The 27,852-nt window shown below is 34.8% G+C and overlaps 3 protein-coding genes across 4 annotated transcripts; all 3 read right to left on the bottom strand.

Annotated features, from left to right (window-relative positions):
- Positions 1-807: 807 nt before the first annotated feature.
- LOC115982643 (dual-specificity RNA methyltransferase RlmN) lies at positions 808-5,117 on the bottom strand. Its single transcript, XM_031105298.1, has 9 exons — positions 4,813-5,117; positions 4,636-4,718; positions 4,207-4,309; positions 3,988-4,085; positions 3,725-3,855; positions 3,541-3,649; positions 2,622-2,813; positions 2,399-2,535; positions 808-1,591 (listed from the first exon to the last, which is right to left on the bottom strand). Exons 1-9 carry the CDS (start codon positions 5,039-5,041, stop codon positions 1,303-1,305), a joined length of 1,371 nt encoding a protein of 456 aa, XP_030961158.1. The 5' UTR covers positions 5,042-5,117; the 3' UTR covers positions 808-1,302.
- A 1,558-nt stretch (positions 5,118-6,675) lies between these two features.
- Positions 6,676-13,950, bottom strand: LOC115982638 (pre-mRNA-processing factor 17-like). Of its 2 annotated transcripts, XM_031105288.1 has the most exons (3): positions 13,811-13,950; positions 10,901-12,888; positions 6,676-7,042 (listed from the first exon to the last, which is right to left on the bottom strand). In XM_031105288.1, the coding sequence occupies exons 2-3, from the start codon at positions 12,670-12,672 to the stop codon at positions 7,036-7,038; spliced, it is 1,779 nt and encodes a 592-aa protein (XP_030961148.1). In that variant the 5' UTR covers positions 12,673-12,888; positions 13,811-13,950; the 3' UTR covers positions 6,676-7,035. The 2 variants fall into 2 exon arrangements, with proteins under 2 accessions (XP_030961148.1, XP_030961149.1); XM_031105289.1 differs by lacking the exon at positions 6,676-7,042 and having other exon boundaries at positions 10,897-12,888.
- A 1,865-nt stretch (positions 13,951-15,815) lies between these two features.
- Positions 15,816-18,158, bottom strand: LOC115981703 (protein NUCLEAR FUSION DEFECTIVE 6, chloroplastic/mitochondrial). Its single transcript, XM_031104024.1, has 3 exons — positions 17,912-18,158; positions 17,448-17,569; positions 15,816-16,229 (listed from the first exon to the last, which is right to left on the bottom strand). The coding sequence occupies exons 1-3, from the start codon at positions 18,106-18,108 to the stop codon at positions 16,210-16,212; spliced, it is 339 nt and encodes a 112-aa protein (XP_030959884.1). The 5' UTR covers positions 18,109-18,158; the 3' UTR covers positions 15,816-16,209.
- Between the last annotated feature and the right edge of the window lie 9,694 nt (positions 18,159-27,852).

Below are 27,852 nucleotides of genomic sequence, written 5' to 3'. Positions count from 1 at the left end.
AGAGGCAAGTTATACCCATACAAGTGGTAATATTTTATTGATTGGGAGGACCATTTTAACAATCCTATCGATGGACTAAATTTCTCCCAATTGAAAAGTAACTTACAGAAAGTTTAATCCATTTGACAATTGACAAGATATTGTTGTAGACATCAAGGAATTGGGGGTTTTGGTAGTGATGGAGCTTATTGTGATAGCTTAAACCCAAATTAGAGGTTAGCTGAAAGATTTTATCTCTAGAACATTACATTCTACATTACTATCCAAAATAACATAAGTTAGTAATGAAGATGAACAAGGTTTATGTTAAAACGATTTGATAATTTTGAGACTTTAATTGAAAAATTTTGATTGACATTTTCAAACAAAATTTTGAAAACAAAAAATAGTGGAACAAATTTTGAGAGACAAATTATGAAGAAATAAAATAGTGGGAGTCTGTTCACGACTATAATCAAACACATTCTGGGCTTCTTATGTTCTTTTAAATAAGAGAAGAGTGAGTCACATTGACAACTATAATCAAAAAAGTTCTATGCAATCTATTAAATGAAAAAAAAAAAATCAATATGCCAAATACATGTATATATTATAAATATACAATCTAAACTGAAACTGAGGTCTCTGAATTGAACAAATATAGAAATAAGCAAACTTTGATGTAATTAATCAAATTAAAAGCCCAATTGATTCACCACAAATTACCCATCCAAATGAAGGTAAGTCTTGTCGAAGTGGGGAACACGGATTTAATAATTGAGAAAAAAATTTATGGACACAATTTTTGTGCCATGACTCCACAGTGCAGGTCCAAGTGCAACCCATTGACAGATTTTTTTTTTTTGAGAAACAAACACACACAAAGGAGAAGAAAAGAGGTTTTAATATAAAGACACATCAGAAACTCCACTCAAAAGTCATGCTAACCCACTGACAAAGTTACGTTAAAATGACGTAGCATCCAATCTTTATTGCAATCCACTGACTTCTTTCAATTGAATCTTCTGAACTCTATTTGGGGAGGTAACGGTAATGACAACCCTCTTAAGGCATTAATGTGGTGCATGCATGTGCAAATCTAGTTCATAAATTAGGGCTGCAAGGCCATGCGAATATCAACCTAGGAAAGGGAAAAATCTGTAATTACCAAAAGGAAAAAATAAACTACAATGAGGTCAACTATATCAAGCTCGCCGTCATGTGAGAAGCCGCTACACATACAGATCCAATGTATGAGAAACTAGCATTCGTGTATCCATGAAAGCAGTAGAACCTGCTTCACCCAACCCGTCTAGAAAATAATCACACAGAGATATTCAATGCTGTTTGGAATTGCTTTGGCACACGGAGCAATGGAGCCTGGATTGCACCAGGATTGCCAAGCTGACCACAGGCAGCCATCTGATCATCACCTCGACTAGGTCGTAAGAACACAGTGCACCCTGCTTCAGCCAAAACATTTCGAAACTCAATCATCTTTGCATCACTGGTTGGTTGGAACTGGGATCCAGTATGAGGATTGAATGAGATAAGATTAATCTTGCATGGAATGCCCTCAATAAGATCAATAAGTCTTTTTGCATCCTCAATGCTGCAAATAAATATACAGAGACTAAATCAATGACTACAGTTTTAACATAAATATGGCTAGCATCTCTTTTTTGAGAGTAAAAGAGGTATGTACAAAAACAAGACTCTTGATTAGTTTTGGAAAAATTTCAGGCCATTGAGGAGGGATGGACAGTGACGAAGTGGCAGCATATGATAGCATGATAGTTGGGGACAACTGTCAACAGGATTACAAAGTGAATAACCTGCATATCTATTACATCAATAGCTCGTTGGCAAAAGTATGCTAACTAGTATTGAAGCATCACTAGATCACTGCTAAATAATATGAACATGGTCATACAAAGCAATTGCATGACATCTTTGGTTTAAACCTACCATGAACCCATCCAATTTCAAGAAACGTCAAATCTCCCCCCCCCCCCCCCCCCCCACCCCCCCCACCCCACCCCAAAAAAAAAAAAAAAAAAAAAAAAAGGCTGCACAGATAAGAGACTCGGAGCAGCCAAAGTTGGGGGCATCATAGTAGCCAAATCTAAGTCATACTTATATACCAACTGCTCATGTGCTAAAACATTGGTCTTTTGGTAGTGTGAAAATTTCTGTCTTTCTAAACCTGATCTCTTAGGGTGATCTTTTTGATCAACAGATGCTCATTCGTGTAATAATACATAATGTTGCTTATGTCAAATCTAGTGCAAATGAGCCATAAATAATTTTATAATGAATGAAGTACAATGGTGCAACAGCATTGCACGACAACTGGAAACAGCTAATAAATAATATATCCAAGTCAAACAATGTGGAAAAGCAGATAGGTTTATCCAACCTGTCATTAACTCCTGAAAGCATTACATATTCAAATAGAACTTTGTAGTTATTTTTGAAGCGAAGTTCCTCCCGAAGGGTCTCAAGAAGCAATCCTAATTTATACTTCCTGTTAATTGGCATGATCCAGTTTCTGACCTGATAAGTATATGGTGCAAGAGAGTAAATCTTCTGTATGCATGAGCATGTCCCATATATCAAAATGGAAATTGAAAGTAAAATACCTCATCAGTTGTCGCATTCAAACTAACAGCTAAAGCACAATTGGATTCATGGAGGAAACGTCTCAGCTGGGGAACAAGACCACTGGTTGAGACAGTGACCTTGCGAGGACTGAAATGAAGGCCTTGGTCATGCACCATAATGTCTGCAGCTTTTATAACATTGTCGATGTTGTGTAGTGGTTCTCCCATTCCCTACAAAATTAAATTTATACATATTATTAGATAACCAGAGAGTATATATGTTTACACTACTCTGTTTCGTCTTTTCAACCTAAAATCCATGAAAACTTCCAGATGTAGCATAAAAAGATGAAGAAGATACAGTTAGCAGAACAGAACTAAATATTCAAGCAATGTCTTGCGTAAGGATCACGTAATCATGATACAATCAAGCTAAAGCAGTCTTGAAAGGGCTAGTCAAGATTGTTTGCATGCTACACTTGCCTGTATCATAGATACAATTGAAGTAAGCCCTTCAACTAAATTAAATTATTATCTGAAAAGATGTATGAAATTCTTTCTAAAAACAAAGAGACATATTTTCTCTTTTTATTATTGGGAAACAAATACCCATACACATAAATGAAACATATAACATGCTTCTATAGACAATTCAAACCAAATGTGCTTCAAAATTAGAACATTTATTCTATTCCCTGAATTAAAGTTATTAGTTAATGCACAATGCAAAACATGTTAGTGCACCATTGCGGTTCAAGCAAATTACAGGGTCTAATAGATGAAAGCCTGTGCATCCTGATATATGATTTGAGTGTGGCTATTTTTTTCCTTTTTCTTTTCCTTAATAAAATTTTTTGTTATCTATCCCAAAAAAAAAAAAAAAAAGTGATATTTGTATTACGTTTTGCTGGTAAATAACCCTAGTGTTCTGAAATCCTGTCTGGAAATTTGTGCCTACCATGAATACGACATTGGTAATGGAACCAACTTCACTTGTGAGCAGGCGCCGAGCAAATACAGCTTGCTCTACTATCTCAGCTGCAGTTAAATGTCTCTTTAAACCCATCCTGCAATAAAGGTATAGGTTTAGAAATAGAAATAATGTCAAAAGCATGGCACCAAGAGGAAGAATAAAGGCTTGCCTTCCAGTGTAGCAAAACTGACAATTCATGGCACAGCCCACTTGACTGGAGACACAAACAGTAGTCCTGCCCCTATCACAAGGTATGACAACAGTCTCTATCACCTGCCCATCTTCCAATGTGAATAAAATCTGCAACCTCCTGCCATTTTTCACAATCAATGAGATGATTCTCAAGAAATGAAAGTAACATTTTCAAATAGAACTAGAAGAATATTATATAACTGAACAATACAGCAAACAAAAGGAAAGGATCATATCTACCTTTTTAGTTCCATCAGACGCTGTGAGAATTTCTTTTAAAGATAATGCCTTGAATTCAGCATTTTCACTCAACATTTTCTTGAAATCTTTGTTTAAACCTACACAAGTATAATACTGTTTAGAATGATGGTAAAAGCAGCAAACATACATACTGAATCAATCAACTGATATCAACAAAGTAAAATTCTAAATATATGAGTGATAAAGTGGTAGAAAAACCTTCCAACTCATCAATTTGATGTGCCCAAATGTCATTCCCATAGAGGCGCTTCCATAACATTAGGGCCTGACCAGGCCTGTAACCTTGTAACTGAACCCAATCCTGTCAAAGCAGGCTCTCTCAGTATTAGAATGTAAAGTCTTGAATTTTAATGTATTTCCCATGAAAAAACTCATTATCTAATATTACTAAGCCTATGTTTGCTGTACTTGTTATAAGCTACTTAGAGAAAGAAAATGAAACCAAAATCTCAATCCAAAAAAAACCCTTCAAGCTCAAAGATATGGGGTGCATTTGAATGAGCATGTTACGAGGTGTTGTGGTTGCAAAATGGAGTTTTGGGTTTTAAAAACGCTCTTTTAATATCTTAAAACGCCTAATCAAACAGAACCCAAGATAATAAGAATAAGAGAAAGGTGAAACATTACTTCAAACTCAGAGTATGTCAACCCTTTAAGAAGGGTCTTGGAGTTGGAGCCATTTTTCGAAACTACAATTTCTTCAACATCTCCTGACAAAAATAAAAAAGCAGTTGGAAATCAAAAAGGCAATCCAAAGGGTGTCAGACATAATAAAAATTAAAGGAATAGTAAAGAATGACAGACCGAAATGAGAGGAGGAAGAAGAAGAAGAAGAAGAAGCGGCGGTTGTTGAAAGCGAGTGGCGTTGAGAAGAGGAGACGAGGGAAATGAGATACTGTGATTTGGGATAGAAGGAGGAGAAGGAGAAAGAGATGGGGAATTGAGAGGTGACTATGGAATTTGATAGAAGCAGAGAATTGGTTGAGGCTACTACTCTAATGCTAACCTGCCTCATCATCCACATACTTCCCATCGTTTTTGTTTCACTCTCACTTTTCACACCATGATGAGAGGAGTGAGTTCGCCTGTTTATTTGTACTCGCTCTTTGGGGCCAATTTTGCCAAATTTCACAATTTTAGCAAATTATTTAGGAGAAACACATGGTGACAAACTTATTTAGACTGTAGCATATTTTTTTTTTAACTCAAGTTACACAAACTCAGTTTTAAATTTAGGAGAACTATTGAATAAAACCCGTGTATGTTAAACTTTAGTTCCATGAGAATTTAAAAAAAAAAAAATGAAATCAATTTGGAACTCAAGTTTTTAGTACTAATAGTTTTTAGTACCCTCCAAAGAAATTGCAAAGCCTTTTAGAATTTAGAGTATTCGCAGGCACCAGTCATGAAAAATAGGACTAAAGTACAAAATATAGCTGATAAATTCTAAAAATTACCCAGATCAGATAATAAACAAGTTATGCAAAATGATATTTTTTTTTCTTTACATTTTTCAAGAGTGAAGGAAAATAGTAAATGATGAATTCTTTATTAAAATAGATGCTTTATTAAAATAGATAATATTTTTTACATAAAATGATGTGAATGCTTTATACTATAGTTTTCGATACAACGTCGCACCACCAAATTTAGAATGTTCAATTGATAGGCTCAATTAAAAGGAGTAGCCGAACATGGGGAAAAAGTATGGACAACTTGGTTATAGCCTAAAACTAGAAATCCCACTAAAAAAATTAACATTAAATTGCATGTTCTTTATGTTCTTAACACATATGTCAAATTTCATGCTAATCAAATATTATTTATTATTTTATTTATAAACTTATTTTTTATGCATAATTTTATAAGAAGAAAATGTAATCTAAGTGTGGATTTTCAAAATTCACATAAAATAAAAAGATATTGCTGAAAATTACATTTTACCTCCTAAATTATCTGAATGCACACTTAACCCCCTAAGTATTACTTGTGTAACACTTGCATCTCATCCCATGGATAATTATTGTAGGAAGTAAGTGTGTATTCTCATAGTTTAAGGGATAAATTGTAAAATGGGTATAGTTTAGGAGGATAAGTGTAAAAGAGGATATAATTTAGAGAGGTAAAGTGTGCATTCTCATAGTTTGGGGGGTAAGTGTAAAATATAGTATAATTTGAGGGGGTAAGTGTGCATTAAGATAGTTTTAGGGGGGGGGGTAAAGTTATAATCTTAGGCTATAACCAAGTTTGTTGCCAAATTTTATCCAAAAGGTATTTGAGCAAAAAACTAGAGTATTTGAGCAAAAAGCTTAGCTAACTGGATAAGAGACTTTTGAAATACTTGTGAGTAATGGGTTTGAAATAATAGACGTTAATGGAGCCTTTTTTTTAAAGGTGCATTTGGTTCACCAATGCTATGCATTGTCACATTTGATTGTGGATTTTCCAAGGGTTTTAAAATGATTCTACTTTTACAAAATGTACTCCAAAAATCATTCACAAGCCTGTCTCTATTAAACTTGAATTGTTAAATCTGCAGTTAGACTATCAAAATTGAGAGTGGAAATCATGCTTGATCAGCGTTTGTGAAAGACGAATTGTGTAAATACCTTTGAGGAATAGAACAAGCACATAAAAGAAGATGATAAGAATGCAAACCATAGCACAACTGAAAAACTGCTCTAATCATCATAAATCAGCTAGAAAAAAGCAACAGATCTACAAAGGTAAAAAAATAACTGTTATACAAGTTGAAGTACATTTCCAGCATATTACTTGATGACATGCCTGATGATGAAACTAAACTAAATCAAAAATTTTGAACAAATTTGTCCACCATCGTTGTGATGTTGATGTCCTATCTCTTAACTTTATCCAAACAAGTGTACCCGCATTCCAATTAAGGAACCTGCATCACAATATTTAACTTCAAAACCACAATTTGGCTCCTCTAGTCTTCTAGCAGGTATATCCAAGATAGGTTCATCAGATTATATCCACACCTTGCAACATAGAGCAGAAAAGCAACTAGTCCCTGAAAGCCAGATTTAAAAAAAAAATAAATAAATAAATTAGTTTCCATAATGCTAAATAGATTCATCATTCCATCATGCAAGTCAACATAGGAAGAGAAATGTGAAAGACAAAAAGTATTTAACATGAGGGTGGTTGTGTGTGTAAGCAGTTGCAGCTTCAGGTTTAATGTGATAATTTGAAACGCATCTTAAGACACCACATAAATTAAGGAGAGTAGAGGGTAGCCGAAGAATGATTTCATCAGATCTGAAAATTAAGAGAGATAAGTCACATGAATCACCAGTAACCTAGCATGGTTCTCCAGAATGAAGATGCAAAAGAAGCAAGAAGCCAATAGCAGACGAGTGACAGCCAAAGGCAGGATCATATCCAGACAGCCAGCAAATTGAATGATGATGATTCAAGTGAAACTGACTAAAACCTACACTTCTTTTTTTTTTTTCTTTTTGATAAGTAATAAAATTTTTATTCATATAAAAAATAGAGTCACCCTATACAGGAAGTATACAATTGGGGATTATACAATCAATCACACAAATTACATAAATCTATCAAATCAATAATAGACCATAAAGACAGACTATGCAAAACAGATATCCAATCCAGCAAAGTTCTAAAGAAAATTAATTTGAGATCAAGCATAGTTCTCTTTGTATCTTTGAAAGTACGATTGTTCCTCTCCCTTCATAAACACCACATCAAGCAATGCGGGGCAGCCATCCACAAATAACCATTCTGATGACACCGAAAATGACTGGGCCAGCAAGCTAATAACTCCACCACAGTCTTTGACATCACCCAACAAACTCCAAATAAACCCAACACCATATACCACAATTCTGTAGCAATTGGGCAGTGAAGTAATAGATGGTCTACTTATTCACCATTGCATTTACACATATAACACCAATCCAAAAGCCAAGCATTTTTTCTCCACAAATTGTCAATTGTCAAAATTTTCCCCAATGCTACAGTCCAATCAAAGAACGCAATTATAGAAGGAATCTTTGATTTATCTTGCTATTTTTTGACGAGTTACTAATTTATCTTATTATTTCTATAAACATATATTTCTCCCCTTAAATTTACTTTATCTTGGCCAACCACTATAACTTTGGTAAAAATGACTCAAAGGCATGGAACCCTTACAAATCATGCTAAGGGAGCACGATAGAGTTGCACCATTGCATGGTTACAACACCCTTGATGAGTAACAACCACATACTTATGATACTCATGAATAATATTTGCAACAACATTAGACAACTCATCAAGCTTCAGGCATTTTACATGGGCCAACATGATTTTTCCTTTTTTTTTTAAAACCCTCTAATATTGTGGCATAGTTTTGGATTCAAAGCCCAAAAGCTAAAATGCTACCAATTTTGTAATTTAAGGAATCTTTTAGATGTCTTGCATAAACAAAGCCTGAAAGATAGAGACTCTTTTATCGAATACGTGTAGCAAGGTGGATGTTAACAGTGAATGTAATGGAAATGATGGAAGCAGCAACTCTATAATCTCCTAGGGCTTGCGGTTATGAGAAGAGATGCATAATATATGTGGAAGTCATCTCTTCCTGTAACGCCATTAGTCCTATTACCTTATGTTTTGCTAATCTAGATTACTGATAGATAATGCACATTTTTTTAGTTGCATCATCTTGCACTTTGAAGGATATATCCTCCACAGACACGGAACACGCACGCATACAGAGTTGGAAGAAACTTTATAGAGTAAGAAATTAATTAATCTGAACAAAAGACCAAGGAATGATGTCCCCAAGAGACTGCCACATTGGGGATTTTTAATGATGATGAGAACAGGCATAGGAATGATTTAAAAACATTTTTTTGATAGGAAAAAAAATATTCTTAATAGATTCCAATCCATGACTTGGGCAGTAGTTCCAATGAAACTCTTAGCTTAATTGACTAGGAGGGCTAGGAGCACATAAGAAACAAGCAATTCAATGTGCAAGCACTCATTGTCCTGGTCTTATATATATACATATATAGATACATACATACATACAGATACATGTATAGATAGATACATACATACATACATACAGATACATATATATATACACATATACAGATACATATATACATATATACATACATACATATATATATTGACGCAGGACAACTAGAACAAAATGAAAACAATAGGAAAATAAAGAGATATGACCTAGGAGTCAGCACCTAGGCTTGGCTTGAAGTTAGCACCAAGCGGGGAAACCACTAAGAGTCAGTACCTAGGGTAGACATGGAGTCAGCACCAGACCAAAAGAGACCAAACGGCCAATTTTTTTATTCATCAACATATCAACTATCTCCTCAAGAAATACAATAGGTTGCTTATAAAGGATTGCTAAACCCTAGTTCTAATTGGCTAGGAAACCCTAATTGCATTATTACAAAAATAACCTTGCTTCCAAATTAGAATACTAATAGCCTAATAAACTACTAAGACCTAAAACATAAAAATACAATTGACTTGCAAACACAAATAATACTAAATAATAATTTTCTTGCGTCTCCCGCATCATATATATATATATATATATATGAGAGAGAGAGAGAGAGAGAGAGCATTCATATGCATAGCTAATAAGTGTCTAATTCAGCAGCTTTGAAGCAAGTCCTCAGAAGAATTTGCAAAATAAAATGTTAAAAAAGGCATGTTATCACCTGGGATGACAAGTTTTAAATCTTAATGGAGGCAAGGAAAGATTGTTTTGCAATTATTACTTGCTGGGTTGGAGTGTAGACGAGTGAGTAGAGCTCAGGAAAGAGGGAAGCCCGTCATGGAGCAGTTGACTAGAAGTAGAAGACTGCTGGCCTGAGAGAAGGAGGCCTCTCTAGGGAAACATGGCCCAATTTTTCTCCTTTCTTTTTGATTTTGGGTGTCTTTGTGTTTGGTAGAATGTGAAGTAATTGTATCATCTGCTCTTGGTGTCAAAGTATAAAAAAAGAGGATTCTTGCCCTGCTTTATGGAGAGAGGTGAGTTGATGGAATGAAAGTTTTGCTGTGAGTGGAAGATAACTGAGGAAGGAACCACCATGTTTGCAAGGCAGATAATGGCAACTAATAATTTACACTCCTATATGTCTTCAGTTACAAAGTTTTTAATGAAGTATAGAACCCTACACTCAGGATAACCACAACAATATTGAGCTGTTGCAGGCATCTGAGTAAACAGAATGTTGAAGCATTTGTTGCTTGGGATCTGTGGTCAGTCAGCCCCCTCATCTCATTAAGGCTTCAAGTTGGACATCCTTAGATGATTGAAAGCTTAAAATAAATATCTTTTTATCAGAAAGATATATTATTTCATGAGGAGGAAGAAGATAGCCTCAAATGAAAGAAAGAAACCAGCCTTTTAAAAAAGCACACAAATGGACTAAGGGTCTGCAGAAAGCAACTTTTGGTTCCCTAAATCAATCTATGAACACAAATCGGTGAGAAAGAAATCAGCCAGTTAAAAAGAAAACAACGGACGGTCCGCAGACAGCAACTTTTGGTTCCCTAAATCAATCTATGAACACAAATTGATGAGAATGATGTCACAAAGTCAAACCCTGCATCTACATGGACATCTACTCCAGGGATGTTCTGTTTTTTGAGTCATCATACAAAATACCCAGAACTTGTCATTATAATAATCCTACAATTATTTGTACCATATAATAGCACTAAAAGATTGAAATATACATTGTGCAAGTTTTAGAAAGATGACTATCAAAGGCAGATAAGTCAGCATGTACCAAATAGATGCATATATGAATGAGTCCACAATAATGAATGAGAGGTTAACTTTTTTTGATAAATAAATGAGAGGTTAACTTACCAGTACTTAATCAATCCGTCCCAGCCACAAGTTGCCACCTTGCTTTGTTCCAATGGGTGCCACTCACACCCAATGCACACTCCCTCGTGACACTTGAGAGTTCTGAAAACTCGGCATGTCTTCCAATCCCAAAACCAGCATTTACCCTCACCATCTCCTGACATAACAAACCGGCCATCTGGTGAGAAATTGACTTGGCAAGCATACCCTGCCACAATGTGCCCGGCAAACCTCTTCTTCTTATTGAGCTGAAACCTCTCCCTTGTGCTATATATAAGAATCTGATTGTCCAAACTCTGTGCAGCAAGATAATTTGTACTGGGATGAAGTGAAATGGATGGCATAGAATGCATATGAGGCTCACTAATATACTTTATAACCACAGGTATCCCGTACTCCCATACTCGAAGTGACTTGTCATCGCTCGAAGTCACAAACCTCCTGTTATTATCAACAAATGTAATAGTATTCACTGCCCCCAAATGTTGATCGTATTCCTGTGTAATCTGTCCGGTATTCATATCCCACTGAACAATCTTCTTATCACTCATCCCTGCCAACAAAATGTTCTGCTTATCATCGTCCGGATTAAGCCTAACCACATATGGAATCTTCCCGGTACTAAAAGTAGATATCACTTGCCCTGTCTCTGTGTCCCAGTACTTGATATTCTTATCATACCCAGCCGTCAAAAACTTTGTCCCGTCGTTGCAAAACCAAATATCCCTCACTGCCTTGGAGTGACCCATGTAGGTCCTCATACACTTGCCCGAATTGAACACATCCCATATTTTCACCTTCGTATCCATCCCAGCTGACAATAACAAATGCCCGTGTTTTGGGAAGAACCTTATTGCAGACACGCCCTTCGTGTGGCCACTCCAAGTGTGCACCAATCTCTTCGGTATATAACAATGATCGTTGTTGGCCTTGGCATCCTTGGGAGGCGCAATCCAAGACCTTCCTTGATAATCTCTCTCTTCTTTACCATGGAATGTACTCTTATCTGGAAGAATCTCACCCTTTTCACCGCCTCTCTCTCTCTCCTCACCCTTCTTCTTTGCATACTCCTCCGCATACTTCTTCTGCTCTTCTGTCAATTCACTTTGTAATCCTTCCTTCTTGCCTGCCCACGGACTCTTCCTATTCTTCATCAACCAAGTGTCAGTTGATGGATTCTGAAGCTCAATCTTATCAACATTTTCTTCTTGGTCATTGCCTTCCTCCTTCTCTGTTTCCTTCTTCTCAATCTTCCTCTTCTTCTGCTCGTGTTGTGGAATGTTGTAGACAGTGATGGCGTCGTTCTTTTGCAAGGCATCAAGATCACCAACATAATTGTTGCCGGCAGAGGCAGAGGGGTCAGCGGCATAGCCGTACTTGTGGAAAGTATTGTACTGCTCGTCGAAGACAAAAGATTCAATGGAAGCATCCTCAACAAAGCCGAGCTTGTGGTTGCGCATGCCCTGGGCGATGCCATCCTTGGCATAAGGGTGGGCTGGGCCAACGATGGGGGCCCAGAGCTGGTCATAGGTGGGGTTAAAGGCAACAACATGCTGGACTGGGTCGATTGGCCTTGAATGGGCTTGGTGGGCTTGAGCTACTGTGAGGGCCAACATGGTGTCATCCACCTTTGGTGCTGCAGACTTGGCGGGAAGGAGACGAGGTGGGGAGGCCTCGGGGGATGATGTGGTGGAAATAGGGTTTTGGGTTTGGTCCTCTAGTTCACCAATATCCTCATCATTTTGGTCTTTGTAGGTTTGGAGGAGATCCATTGAGGCTTTCAGAGAGAGAAATTAATGTGGATTGAGAACTTTGAGATTGAATTTGAGAATCAGCAAAAAGAAAAAAAGAAAAAAGAAAAAGAAAAAACGCTTCTACTATCGGTGTTAGAGGGTTTTCTGTTTGTATTAAAAAAAAGATTATCCAAGAAATGAATATATATAGGAAGGGATATTTCCGATGTGGTAGTGAGAATCGATATCAACTTCCTGCAAAAACATAGCAACATTGCTGTAAGTACATTATGGAATCATAGCATACATTCCTGACACATAATTTGTTTCTCTTTAAATTTAAAAAAAATTACATGGTGTAAATTGTCTTCTTGGTCATTGCAGTTCAAGGACCAAGAAGAGATCATATGCTAAAGAAAAAGAGAAACAAATTGAAATCTAACATAAATCTCAATGCAATATTTACAAATTACGACATATTTTGAGACCAAAACATGAAAATACATCAAATTTTCTTGTTGAAGTGAGTGACCAAGTTCACTTAAGCATGAGTTTCCCATGTCCAGTTTAGGCAACATAAGCACTATTTCCCACTTTCCATAGCTTAGTCCCAAAAAAAAAAAAAAAAAAAAAAAAAATACTTCCACATAATATAGGGATATCTTATCAAAACAAGACCATGAAAGTCACTTGCAATGAGCCTCATAGCTCAATTGGTTCCCCCAACTTAAAAAAAAAAAACCATGAAATCACTTAAGAGTTATAAAACAATTTACACATGTTAAATTATCAATTGGAAATAGTAAATTTCATCACTTAACCATAAACCTGTCAATGTGGGCTCCCAAAAAAAAAAAAAAAAAAAACATATGTAAGAGAGAAACTTCAAAATTTCAATTAACACTGAATAAAACATAAAACACTTAAACATTTCCCAACTCATCCATTAACACAACAACAACATTGGATCTTTAAGAAAAAATAAAAACCAACAACCAAAGCAATAGCTAACTGTTAGAGATATAACAAGAACTAACCAAAGGGGGGAAAGATACCTTAAAAACCCCAAAATCAAGATCATATAATTGGAACTCAATTCCCACAATCCAATCAGACCCGAATATAATTCGATAAAAAAACAGCTGCTAGAGAGAGAGAGAGTGAGAGAGGAACTTACTTTTCAGCGGACCCGAATCATTGAAAATGGGTTTTGGGCACCGTGAGCTTGAGTTGTTAACAGAGGGAAGAGAGGGAACGAAAAAGAACAAATGAAGAAATGAGAAGCAAAATCAAATTTGGGTGAATTGTAAATTAGGGATTACTTTGGTTTCTCAAATAAGGATATGGTAATTGGGCTGTTTTTTGTGGTCCGATATTATGTAAACGGATTTGGTCCATATGGGTTTGGGTTTCAGTAGGTTCGGTTTCTTTTTCTTCTTTTTTTTTTTTTTTTTTCTTGATAATATGATAATTATTATAACAGGATTTAAATCTTGAATGTTTAAGGTTTTGGAAATATCTAGACGTGTCATTTATTTGAACTATAAGATACTTGACAGGAGTTTAGGATTTAAGTAGAAAGAGTTCAACAATTTTTTCTTTCTATCTTTTAAGTTTTAACTATTAATTATTTAAACTTAAATTTAAAAAATAACTATATTATTTTGTTTTATAAAAAGAATAAATCATAGTTATGTCAATTGACTATAATCTTTGTAAGTGAAGTAATTATTAAATCAATTTATTGGGGTAAGCCTTGGGTTCAGTGCTTCTGTGCACTGGACTCGTTGAGATAGAGTCACGTGACAAGTGTTTGACATGTGTCTAAATCCCAACTCATCTAGTGCACAGGAGCACTAAACCTAAGCCAATTCTTATAAATTGTTAGGATAGATTAATTTATCTACAACTCTATAAAAATTCTACTCCAACAAGAATTTTATATATAAATTAATTTCTTAGAAGAATTTAGTGTAAATTTCTATTATCTAAATTCTAAGAAATTTATAATTTTAGTCCATCTAAAATTATACTTCCAAGAATTTGAAATAATTTAATATAATAGATCTTGAGCATTACATACAGTGCATGTATTTGTGGCTCAATATATATATAGTTATAGATAGTTTTAACTTTTAAGTAGCTCACTAATTATAGCTACTAATTTTTATGATAGTTTTGATAATATTTACTTTTTTAAAAATAAAAAAATTGCATAAATTTTTTAATTAATCCGTCTATTGCACGAGTAATCAAGTGATTTAAATAATTGAAAAGCCTTTTTGCCAGGCAGCTCTTGTAGTTGTAACTTGTAGGCTTGTAGTAGGCTCGAGATGTACTTGAAATGACATCGTTTTGGGGGGTGGCTTTAGCACGCGTAAAATATCAAAGAAAGAATCGCTTACCGAGATTTATATCGAGTGTGTAAATGTACAATGTGGCTTGTAAGAAATTTTCCTTTTTTTATCCCTCAACTATAGTAGTATCAAAAAAGTTATTATGTTTTAATAGCTTAAACACATTAAACTAAACCCACAATTTTATATAAGAGGAGGAAAAACCATTTGAACTAGAGTTCATTAATTTCATATGAAAATCATACCTCCACTTTTTTTTTTTTTGATAAGTAAAATCATACCTCCACTTTCTTATCCAAGTTGCAAAAAAATATAGCTTCTTAATGGTATTGTGAAAGTGTTGGTTAAGGAAACAAAATCTAAAAGATGCGTATGCTGGGGTAGAACTTTTGGTCTGTAGGACTGAATTGCCTTCTGCGCCAACCCAAAAAGAAAGAACAAAAAACAGGTTGGATAAACATTTTTTAGGCAACCACATGCCCTTTAATTGATTCAAGCCCAAAACAAACTTGTATGAATTCAATACAGATATTCATATATGGATTCATCCAGCAATTCTAGTTTGATCAAAAAAGACATTGCTTGTCTAGGCAAAAAATTACCTTATGCAGCCGCTTCATCACAGCTTGTGAGGTCCACAAACTTACTACCTCCTCATCTAGAGGATGCATCATGGTGATTTTTTATTAGACAGCAACGCATATAAGATACAAATACAGAACATGAAAAGGGGGGGAAAGAGACCAACATTGATCCAAATCCAGAAGCCTGAAGGGTTCGTTTAGTTCATGAAACTAGGATAAGAATTTTATTAGCCAATGGATATCTCATCTTGAATTGTTGATGAAGATAATAATGATTATGTATTCCATAATCCATGGTACAAATCGTGTTTCATATTTTCCCTTGAAGGTGAATCCGAAATATAACCATACAAAATTATTCACCAATTATGCTGGAAAATAAAATTTGGCAAATTGCAGTGTTACTCATTGGGAAAGACCCATTCCTTTTCAGAACACTAAAGCAGTAAATATAGTGAAGGTGAATGTCACCATCATCATCACACAGTGAAAAACTCAAAAAACAAAGAGAGAGAGGGGTAACCATCTCTTGCAAAAGCTAATTATCTAGTTCAGCAAAATTAGAAACATACAATTAAACAAAATATGATGCAGAACTTTTGGGTGGTACCTAGAACAAGAACGCGTTGGCCATATTATAGTGTTGTTGCAAATCCTGCCAGCAAAAAAAAGAAAAAAGTCAATGACTTGAAATAAAGGCAACTTGTGTCACAATAAAGAGAAACTAAGAACAAAAAATATTTGCAACAGCAACTACCTTCAGAAGTCTACAACAGCAATCAGAAATCCAAAAATAGATGATAGGAGACATAAACTTGATTTAACCAAACACTTCATGCAGCCAAAAGGAAATACTATGATCTAGGGAGACATAACTGTTTGACATGGACCACATAATTGATATATTGCCTCTTCTTCCATCTTGGATAGCAAGAATACTAGAAGTTTGAAAATAAACAGAAAATTAAACAAATAATGATTTTTTCTTTTCCTTTATTTCAGGGGGACTAAAATATGACTTCTATAAGAAAGCTAATATATTTAAAACTGTGCAATTGCATTTCATCCTGCACATATCACAGCAACCTCTGTCTTCATCTATCTCTTGTCCTCTCTTATGCCACCTCATCTCACATTAGATACTCGTCCGCTTGCTTTGGCAAAAGCATTTGTTTCAACATAAAAGGTGTTACCAGATATTAAAGGTCTAGACAAAGTGTGCATTGTTTCCTCTCCCAAAAATAAAGTAAAGAACATTGTAGGCCACCAAGACCACAAGCCATTTTTTTTGTTTTGAACATTATGTCACGTTTACAGTGAAACAGCAAGTACAAGAGGCCAAAATGAATTCATGACTTAATTTTTTACAGCCTTCCTCAAAAAAATTCATCTGCATATGAAAGAAATTTCAGCAGTGTTAAAGATGGGTCCCTTTTTAGGTGATGTCAAGGTTCCAGTTACATTCGTGTTGAACCACCAAAGCTAAGCAGGAAGCATCCAACTCAGCTCCTCAAACAATACAGCCACAAAAGGGCCATAATCCCTTCATCCCTAGAGGTGAGAAACCCCAAAGTTCCACTCTGAAAACTCATATGAATACTCCCTCGCATCCTCAAAAGATTAACCTACCCATCCAACATATTCCTCTCTTTTTTATGATCAAAACCATTATTATCCATATGAACAAGGTAAAAAACCCTGGGAATCAGTGGTCAGTTCGTTGACCATTTTCCACAAAGCATATGACCCTCAAGAGATTACAAGTAGATGTATAGATATTTAAGGCCACAATCCAAAACTATACATCAAATTGTCAACCACCTGAAGATAATTGAAACCAAACCAAAAGGAAAGTTCGAAATTTGAAGCATACCTTCTGATAGACACCCCCAGTTGTCATTGTACACAGAAAGCAATGAAGTTAACAATGCAGAAGCAGTAACACTATGCAATGGCATTAGAGATTGCTGCACACCAGACAACTCCACAGGAAGCCTAAAACACCAACATTAATAAGCTTCAAAAAAAAAGTCTTACATTACAACCTATCTAATAACACAAAGAAATAGCCCAAAAATAGTTTAACAAGTTACATAGTTACTAAACTAATGTACCACACAAACAAGACATATATCTAAGGCTCCATTTAGTTGCTAAGAAAACTAAGCACGATAAATTAAACTGGAACATTAAATACCAAACATTTACTCTAATCTGGGACTTAACAAAAGCTTAAAACTTGGTCAGGTTTCTTGGTCAATATTCATAAAATAAAACAAACCCAAAATGCAAATTCCACTCTTTTCCTCAAATTCTCGGTAACCAAACAGAACCAACCTGGAGAGTATGCGCTTGTGAACAGAGAGTCGGGAAGCAGAGTTGGGCCCAGCAGAGGCGAGCCCAAGCCCACTCAATCTCGAAGCTTTGGAAGCGAAAGTAGTTGACGAAGATGAAGATGAAGATGAAGATGAAGTACAGCTCAGTAGGGTTTTGGAAGAGATTTGTAGGGTTCTTCTCGCATAGTTAGCCGCCATGGTTTTACTTCTTTCTTTGCTTCGTGAAGGAAATGGAATCGAGGAAAGAAAGGGGTTGTTTATGGGCTGGGCCTTTAAACATTTGGGCTTTATTTTGATTTTAGTATGGGCTGGGTCAAGTGGGAATAAGATTAGCTCAAGAAGAGTTTGGGCCTTTTATGGGCTTTATATTAGAAGAAGGCTAAGATGAAGAGATATTGGGGCCTTCACTGGGCCTTTCGGAGGGAAGCATCAGCCAAGGGAAGAAAAGTGGACTAATATTAGAATAGTAGTAGTATACACACACATTTTGCTTGTGTGTTAAAAGAAACTACTAGTAATTATTCATGGAAAATGCTAAAACTATTACAAGTTTTATTTTAATATATTATAAAAATGAATGTATGATGGGTGCTATAAGATATGGACCAGAGTTGTTGGTGTCTTGGTTGGGCCAAGAGTGGAAAAAGATTGACCAAAAAAGAGTTGGGGTTATTATGGGCTTGATGGTAAGCAATTAAAGGCTAAGTTGAAGAAATATCTGGGCCTCCACTGGGCTGATAGAGGGATGCATCAGCTGAGGTAACAAAGTGGACTTATATTAGTGTTAGTTTGATATAATTTATAAAGTTGTATATTCTATTTTAGGGGTTTAAAAAAAAAAAAAAAAAAAAAAAAAAACTACTTACAAATTGGAGAGAGTTTATTCCACATTAATATTTTAGTTCTTAGATATGAAAATATACAAAGTATAAAGTCATTTAAAATTTTAAATAACATGTTAGATACAATTTTAGATTTATAATATTTAATCTGAATCATGAGATGAATCAATTTTAAATGGAGAGGATCTTAATATCATTAGGGACACACCAACTTTACTTGCGAGGTTCAAAGACACCAATAAGTAATTAATTAACTCTTTCATTATTGTTGGAAATTACCTAAATTAAGAGGAAATCCGGCTGGATTGAAGCCTAGAAACCTCTTAACACATGAATGAACCTGTTTTGGATTCAACAGCCAGTTGAGAAAATTGCAGTTTAAATTCACACGAAAATTTTGTCATTTAGTATAAACTTTATTTTCTTGGGTGTGATTAGCATGACACAACCGAAAATTTATAGTCTTCGGGAAACACAAATTTACCAGCAAGGTGGCATCCATCACCACATTAATCATGCCATATATAGGGAATTCAATGCAAGCGCATAACTGTGATTGATAGACAGAGCACAATGGATTGAGACATGGTGATTGCCCATGCAACACCATTTTTGATCTTCAAGATTAAAAGTTCAAAAAGTTACTTTTCATGTCAACCCTTTGATCAAAATTTTTAACTTTTAACATTTTCATCACTTTACCTTCTTAACTCTTTTCTTCCACAATTGCATGGTACAATAACTAGACAATTGTACCTAATCTGAATCCGAGCCGAATTGCATCTTTGTCCCACCACATTCTATGGTTCAGTTCAAGCTGAAAGCGTGTGTTAAAAACATTGCATAAGATGCGAATTCTAGGAGCATATTAGGGCCATTGATATGATCAATGAGTGCACTTTATTTGGGACATAGACAAGTCATATATTATGGTTGAAAAAGAACAAAAAAAGTCATGCTTTGTGTGGGCTTGGTAATTGCTTTTGCAGTTAGAAAAAGGCCTGTAATAATTGTATGATGTATGATTTTTGACCAAATTATGGCTTGAACTTTCAAACAACAATCAGGAGGGCATGATCAGGTGCCACAACTTAAGGAAAAAAAACAGGTGGATACCACCTAATTTTACAAGGGTAGGTTCGCTTTTGTCAACAAAGAGAGGCCAATATGTCTATGAAATGAGTAATAGTATGACCGCAGCTAATTTCACATTAATTTTTATAATTATATTACGTGACAGAGTGTGATTGACTGTCTATTACTTTTACATGAATTTATTTTTTATTTTTACCACTTATCATCAACCACATTAGATAGTTGTGGAATTGGTTGTGAAGTGGGTTATGGTCCTAACATTTTTCCTATGATATTTCTCGTGTTTGGACATGATCCAAATTGTCTTGGGGTTGGACAACTTATCTAGGATTGAGGGTATGGAATTTTTTTGGAAGCCTCAAAACCTGGCCAGTGAAAAATAAACATATGGCCCCATTAATAACAAACCTCTTAAAATTAGGGTGTGGTAAAACTATAAAAACTTACTCTCATGTGGTTTTGTTTGGGTTAATATGCTTACTTCAAGTTTTCTAGATATGAAGTTGATTCTCAAGATGCTCATTGATGAATACTATTGGGATCCAGTAGGATTGAGGTTAAACCATTTGTGAACCCCTACAAGGGAACGTTTTGTAGTACCTCATTCTCATATGTGCTGCTATCCTCGCACCCAATCAGGATTTTCGTCACCCGTACTCTTTTGAGTCTTTTCTATTAGGAAAAAAAAAAAAAAAAAAAAAATCATCAAATAGCTAACTCTCTGGTTGTGTTTTTCTTACATAAACGGCCAATATTTAACAAATGCATTGTTATCATTTATTAGAGTAATATTACATGCACAACAATTTTCATAATAGGTTTTACAATAGCGTTTTGTTGGTAATTTTTTATTGATTCTCATCTAGATATATATTAAGAGTCGTGGTGCCAAGTGTCCTTAAAACAATTGTTAATATAAACCATTTTAAAAAGTTTTATACTATTTTTATAGAAAATTAAAAAAACTGCCAAAATATTAATTGATTTATTTCTTTTCCTATAAAAAATTTTTAAAAATGATCCACTAATAAATGTTCTCAAAGAATTCATTAACTTTTCTCATATAATAAATAGGGTAAACAACATATTTGGTCTCTATCCTATATATCATATTTCAATTTGGTCCATAACATTTCAATTGTATTAATTTGTTCCCTAATCTTTTAGTACTATATCAATTTAGTCCTTATAGTTATTTTTTGGATGAAAATTGATTATGCATTTGTAAAGTGGTGGGCTGTGCTAATAGTGTTGGGCTGCTTCCTGCTGCACTAGGCCCAAGTTTTTTTCTGGAAAAGGGAGTTGAGACCGATCCAACTGCAACTCAATTTGGTTCAGCTTGTGCGCAAACTATGTCTGGTTTGCCAGGAACGTGCTTGCGGCAGGTAGAGCTGTTTCAGATAAATTGTAGCAAACAGACATAATAACAAAAAATAAAATATCTGGCTACTTAGTAGGAAATGACCAAATGTTCCCCAAGTACAATCACAGTAATAATAATCACTTTTAGAAAAAGAAAAGAACAAAAAGGAGCAAATAGTAATATGTATGGGTTAATCAGAAGATGAAGAAATCAGTTTAAATCTAGTCCACAGGAGCAAAACTAGAGAGGAAAGAACGTTCCTTCTCAACGTAATTAATCTCTCAGGATAGTCTTGTCGTGGAGATTAACTACCCTGAGAGAAACAGACCTGAATGGTTGATGTACAAGGGCTCCTTTTGGTTTTGACAGAGAGCAGGATTTCGTGAGGGAGAGAGGGAATCAATCTACTGGTGCATGAATGCCGTTCTAATTCTCCCTCTATTTTCTTTCTGGTTGTTTTCTTTCTTTCCCTCCCCACTCGTTTCTTTTCTATTTCTTAGTATCTCTTTTCGAACTCCTATTTCTTAGTTATGGTTCCCGTTCTTGCTCTGTTCTTTGTTCATGGCAAGGTTCTCTTTTTATAGTGTCTGCCGTGACCAGATTTTACTGTTTTAGCTCTTAACCTCCTTTGTTTGGTCTTGGTGTACTAGCCGACCACCACTGGTCCGTCTGTGTGCCACCCCCCATCACCAGACAAAGAAGAGTATTTTGTTTGTTTGTTTGTCATGGTACCATTTCCTGCTATGGTCTGAGTTCTTTCTCTCTCCCTATCCCACATGGCATGCACCTAGTGGTTCCAACTCAGCTTGCTTCTTTTGGGTAGTATGTCATCCCAGCAAGACACTTTCCCTAAAGAGCCTGAGCCAGAATCTCAAAAATAGATTTTTCCCCTCTCCCCACCACCAAACCATGCCCTCTGAATCTCTGACCCACAATCTCACCATGCCTTGTATTGTCTGGGTACAGGCTGGTGGTGCCTAGGCCTTGTGCGTGCTTCCCTTCCATGTGTGTCCAAAATCTGCCTGCTGGTCGTTCGCTTGCCATGGTCTGGAGGCTTGCCTGCATAATCTGTCATCCGTTTCTTTTGACCTTTTATGTGAGCTGCTTTTCGATTTCCTGCTCCCTTGAGGAGCTGGGCTTTATTTGATAGTGGGCCTTACATTTCTTTTGATCCATTTTTTAATTACCCTAATTTCCTGCCATATTACTCAGTCACTCCTGCTGTAATGACTCAATCCTGCTGAACCTTTTTAGGCCAGCCGTTTACTCTTTCCCCCAGTGGCTTGGTATGGCCATTGGTTTTCCTACTTATGGACTCCTGTGTCCCTTTTGTCTTCCTCTTGGACATCCTTAGCCCTTTTACTAACTCTCCATTCCCATTGGTTTTTACTAACTTCATTGGGTTTCCCAGACCCAGTTACCTTATTCTCATCTTTGGGGTTCATGAGCTTGCCATTAACCCCTTACTTTCTTTGTTTGTATTACTTTGGGCTTGCGATGACCCTTTCTCACTTTTCTACATCATATACTACCCATGAGTATGCTATTTCTTTCTTTCCGGGATTCTTTAAGCCCACTTGCCTGCCCATCTGTTTATTTCATGAGTTTGTGATCCATTACTCTTGCCACTTGGGCCTAATGGTTTTGCCATCTGTTTGCCAATTCTTTGCTGTCCTTGTCGTTGGAGTTTCTTCTTTCTACTTGGATTCTCAAAAATGACCCTCAACAGAATCTAATGGTCAAAATAAAAAAATTAGCTTTCGTTAATGTGACAATACACTATAATTTTATTTTGACCATTTGACATGTCATCAATTTTCATCCAAATATAATAATAGAGACTAAATTGACACAACACTAAAATGTTAGAGACCAAATTAACACAACTAAAAAGTTAGAGACCAAATTAAAATATGCTATAAAAAAAAAACCAAATATATAATTTATCCTAATAAATATCATTTTACTATTTACCATTATTATCTTATTATCCAGATAGATATACAATATTCTGTGAAAATTTATTGCTGACCATATAGGTATGGTATCATTTATTCATTTATGAGACTTGATTGTCGGAGCCAAGACAGCCCTACTATCACTTTCAATTTTATCTGTTATAGTGTCCCTCTCGTATGGGTTTTAACATTGAGGAAGGAAGGAGAGGGTTTGAACTTTGAACTTTGAACGCCGTACTAGATATAGATGTTGTGTCATAAATCATAATATCATACCAGAGCCACAGGACAGGAGTTATGGCAGTCTGTGGCACTTGCATGCATTTAATTCTCTACTGGAAATTGACTTCTCAGAACTTGAGAATCCATAAATTTACCCCAACTTTAATGTTAAAGAGGTGTCATAGCCTTTTCTATCCTCATGCCAGAACTGTACACTGCAAGGAATCAAATAAATACACAAACAGAACGTAATGTGTAGGGTGGAAACGAAATGATACTATGAGGACTGTGGGGAGACGTATTTGTCTCATACATGAGCATTCAATGCAACAGAACGAAATGTGTGGGGTGGAAACGAAAAATAAAATAAAATTATTCTTGGTGATAAGAGAAGTAGTGAGGTAGATGAACAGGGACGGAACCAGGTGAACCTAGGGGGCAGAGCATGAACCAAAAAATATCATGTGACATGATTTATAAAATAAAAAAAAAAATCATGCTAGATGAAAAATTGCACTTTATTACCTAAATATTTAAGTCAAGAAGGATATAATATAAATAAAAAATGTTGAAAGTTATAACATGATATTCTAACATTTTTCAAAGAATAAGAGGACTTCAGATCTTCAGATTTTAGGTAATTGGAATTAATACGTTGATTTTATCATGTTGACAAACTCACCAATATGATAATCTCATACTTTTGGATGCAACTGAAAATCACACTAATAAAGTTTTTCAAAACTTTGTTTGAGGATTTTAAAAAATTGAGATATCAATATTAAGAGTTAGCAATGCTACGTTATCAATATTGGCTTCTAAAAGAATTTTGGCATTTTTTTTTGTGCAAATTTTTTTTGGCATTTTATCTTTTGAAAAAAATATAAATATTGTAATTCACTTTCCCATAATTTGTAAATCAATTAAGAAAGTCATATAAATTGTTGTAACCCCCATAAGGGAATATTGTTTTCTATGAGATTTTTTTGGTTATGAATTATTGAATTATGATATTGGTGAATTGGGGAATTTTTTTGTTCATCCTATATATTATTTAAATTTTTCAAAAAAATTGGGGGGGGGGGGGGCATGGCCCCCTCAACCCCTCAGTGGGTCCGTCCTCGTAGATGAATAGAACCGATCATAAACAGTTGAAACTTGGCTTGGTAAAAAAATCATTTATATTTGTTTGTTTATAAATAAGTTAAATTTGAGCCTTAATTTTAAGCTTGTTTAATAAATAAGTCAAGTTAAAAAAAAAAATAATAAAAAGTTCTTGAACAGACTCGTAAACATTAAGGTTTGATACAAAATAAACATTAAGATCTGATACAAAACAAGTTGAGTCTAGACTCATTTATGGATTTGATAATATGCTTGATATGAGCTTGACAAGTAAACTCAAATCTTATTAAGATTTTAAGTAAATTTTTTTTTAGAGAAAATATTTCAAGTAATTGGGAGTTGAGATTACCCTTTTAAACTAAATAATTCTGATAATAAGCTTGATGTATCATAATGTACTTGGGTTGGATTTTAAGTTTAAAAACTTAATATTGAGCATTAGTTTAAGTTTGAAATTGGACCGAGCTCAGCTTGACCAATAAATCAAACTGAGCTCAAGATTTTGGACTTTTTGACAAAATCAACCTCAAACATCATTTATAGGCTTGGTTTGAACTCAAGCCAAGCTTGTACATATTACATTAGGTATCGATCTAAGCTTGAACACTCACAACTCGACAAAACTCAACTAGTTTACGTCCCTAAAAAGAAGTCTTGGGCTTTTGATTTCATTTTGAACGTCTTTTACCAAGATACAACTTTCTAAATACTCAATTTAACAAAAGAAAAAGAGAGAAAATTCTTGGCAACTAGTGGCCAACGTTAAAATTACTGCCATTGCACAAGTTTTTTTACTCCATATTTATGATCCAACAAACATGATCGGTTGGGGCCTGATTGCAATACATTTGTTGTCATATCTTATGATATATGATAGGTGTTGGGAAAGGAAATGCGGAGCTTCCCAAAATATGGGACCTGTTTTTTATTTATAACTAACTAGCTACCATATTAACAGCAAAGGATGGTCATGCTTACTTAGTTCAGTGCCTCAGTGGTCCAACTCTTTACAATATGGTGTAGTTTGTTGAGAGAATCCCAGATTCTTCGCATATAATAAGCTCCCAATTCAGAATTCAGAGCCTTCTCTGTATCGTATACAACTGAACTTGTTTAGGCTTATATCAAAGATGGGAAATCAGCTTTAAAGAGTGAGACAATGTTGGCCTCCAGCTCAATCATTGTGTGCCGCTATGCCATAAAAAACTTGCAAGATCAATGGGTTTTTGGCACTTGGAAACTGTGTTTATGGATCATCCTTTTTGATAAATGAAATACTTAACATTGATGTTAATAATATGTATGAAGCAATTCAACCTTTCTATTGTTATCTGTATTCATAATCAAACAATCTCTTATTTGTATTTCTATTGTATGTCTTATTTGTATTCCATGGAAAAGACCAAATAATATCACCAATCTACAGAGCTATGGAATAGAGCATGGCAATGCGTCAATAATTACTGTTGTTTAGTAAGTCGTGCACGAGGAGAGCCAAAATCGCCATATATTACTGTTTGACAAAATATTTAGTAATATATTACTGTTTGTGAAATATTTAGCAATTTACTACCTTTTAACTTGAGTTTATGAAACTCAAGTTCTTTAAAAAAATAGTTTTCAAATTTGCTGTGCCATTTTTTATGGAACTCACAAAATTGAGTTTCATGGCAAACTCAAATCTTAAAAAATGTGGTAGGTCCCTAATTATTTCGCAAATAATAGTAGATCCATATATATTTTGTCAAATAGTGGTATTTGGCTATTTTGGCCATATGAGGAATACGAATGTTTTTACTATGTTATAAATCTTGTTTATTTTGGAAGTTATTAAAGTTTATGGTAACTTATTGTAGGTCTTTGACTTGCAATGTGTTGTAATTTATTGCTTATAAATCTCAATCAGGAATGACATTAATGTGATTGCAAATTTGATTTACTTTTTGAATTAAATGATTTACTCGTAATGCACATCCTTGATGTAACGGTCACTCCACAAGTATAAGTGCTTGAGGAGTGTGGGAGGTAAGGGTCAGGATTCAAGTCTTCAGGAGGAAGTTTCACGCACATATACACTTAGATTAGACTAGAGTAGAAATTTTATCTTGTAAAAAAAACAATTGAGTGGCAACTAAAAATCATCCACTTTCTCTGTTGTTCTAGGCTTCTATCAGCTTTTGGCCTACAGGAAAATAGAGAATGTGCATCATTTAATGATTAGCTCTTGCATTATGAAATGTGTTGGAATTTGTAGATTTTAGTGTTGATAAATATAGTTGCAATTCACATGCCCAATAATACTCACTTTTTTTTTGTTGGTACTCTCTGTCCCATTTTGGAATATCCCAAAATTTCATTCAGCCAAAAAAACAAAAGGATACAAGTTAGTAAATATTCTAACCTCCTAGACAATGGCCTTAGCCTTTATGGATGTCGTCCCCTATGTAGGGTTAGTTTCAACTTTCAAGGGTTCAATCCTTCTACACACACACCTAACAAAAACATGGGTTCTAGATAAGACCAAAAACAAAAAAAGACTACTCAAACCTATTGGTCAAGAACAATCCAAGTCTCTTTTAACTTTTCACCAGGAAACTAACTATCAAGTCTCTTTAATTTTTTGCCAGTGCTACCAGTACCCACAACCACAGATATACGAATGAATTTGTTTGAGGTTCATTAATTAAGCACAAGTATTTTTACAACAGACGGTTGAAGTGGTAGAGATTTCCATTAATTGCTGAGGACTAGCTTCCTTGTAGTGCAACAAATGCTGTCCTATTAAGTTTCCCTTGTTTGAAGGGAAGTTCATTTATAAGAGTCTATAAAGTGTATAGACAAAAAAAAAAAAAAAAAAAAAAAAAAAAAAAAAAAAAAAAAAAAAAAAAAAAAAAAAAAAAAATTACACTTGTTGATATAAAAGTGGTATCAAAACTTTCCTAAAATAGATTATTAATGAAGGGAAGTTCATTTATAAGAGTCTATAAAGTGTATAGACAAAAAAAAAAAAAAAAAATTACACTTGCTGATATAAAAGTGGTATCAAAACTTTCCTAAAATGGATTATTAATGAGTGTCCTACAGGTACTCGTTAGCATTACTCAAAGTTAAAAGATATAAACACTTTATTTAAGATGTCATATATTATATTGGTATTGTACCAACCATTTTCATCTCACGGTGTCATATCCAATTCCAAGCCCGTACCTATATTTGTGTTCGTCCTTAATACATGCACAAAAAGTGGCCCTATGTGGAACCGTGGAACTTCTTCCCGTTATAATTAACAGTAAAGTTTTGTAATAAGTGAAACATTACAAGATGAGACAATTGAGCT

The sequence above is a fragment of the Quercus lobata genome, chromosome 3, assembly GCF_001633185.2.
Source record: "Quercus lobata isolate SW786 chromosome 3, ValleyOak3.0 Primary Assembly, whole genome shotgun sequence".
Taxonomy (NCBI): Eukaryota; Viridiplantae; Streptophyta; class Magnoliopsida; order Fagales; family Fagaceae; genus Quercus; species Quercus lobata.
The sequence above is the reverse complement of the archived record's forward strand: the minus strand, read 5'-3'. Positions and strand labels throughout refer to the sequence as shown.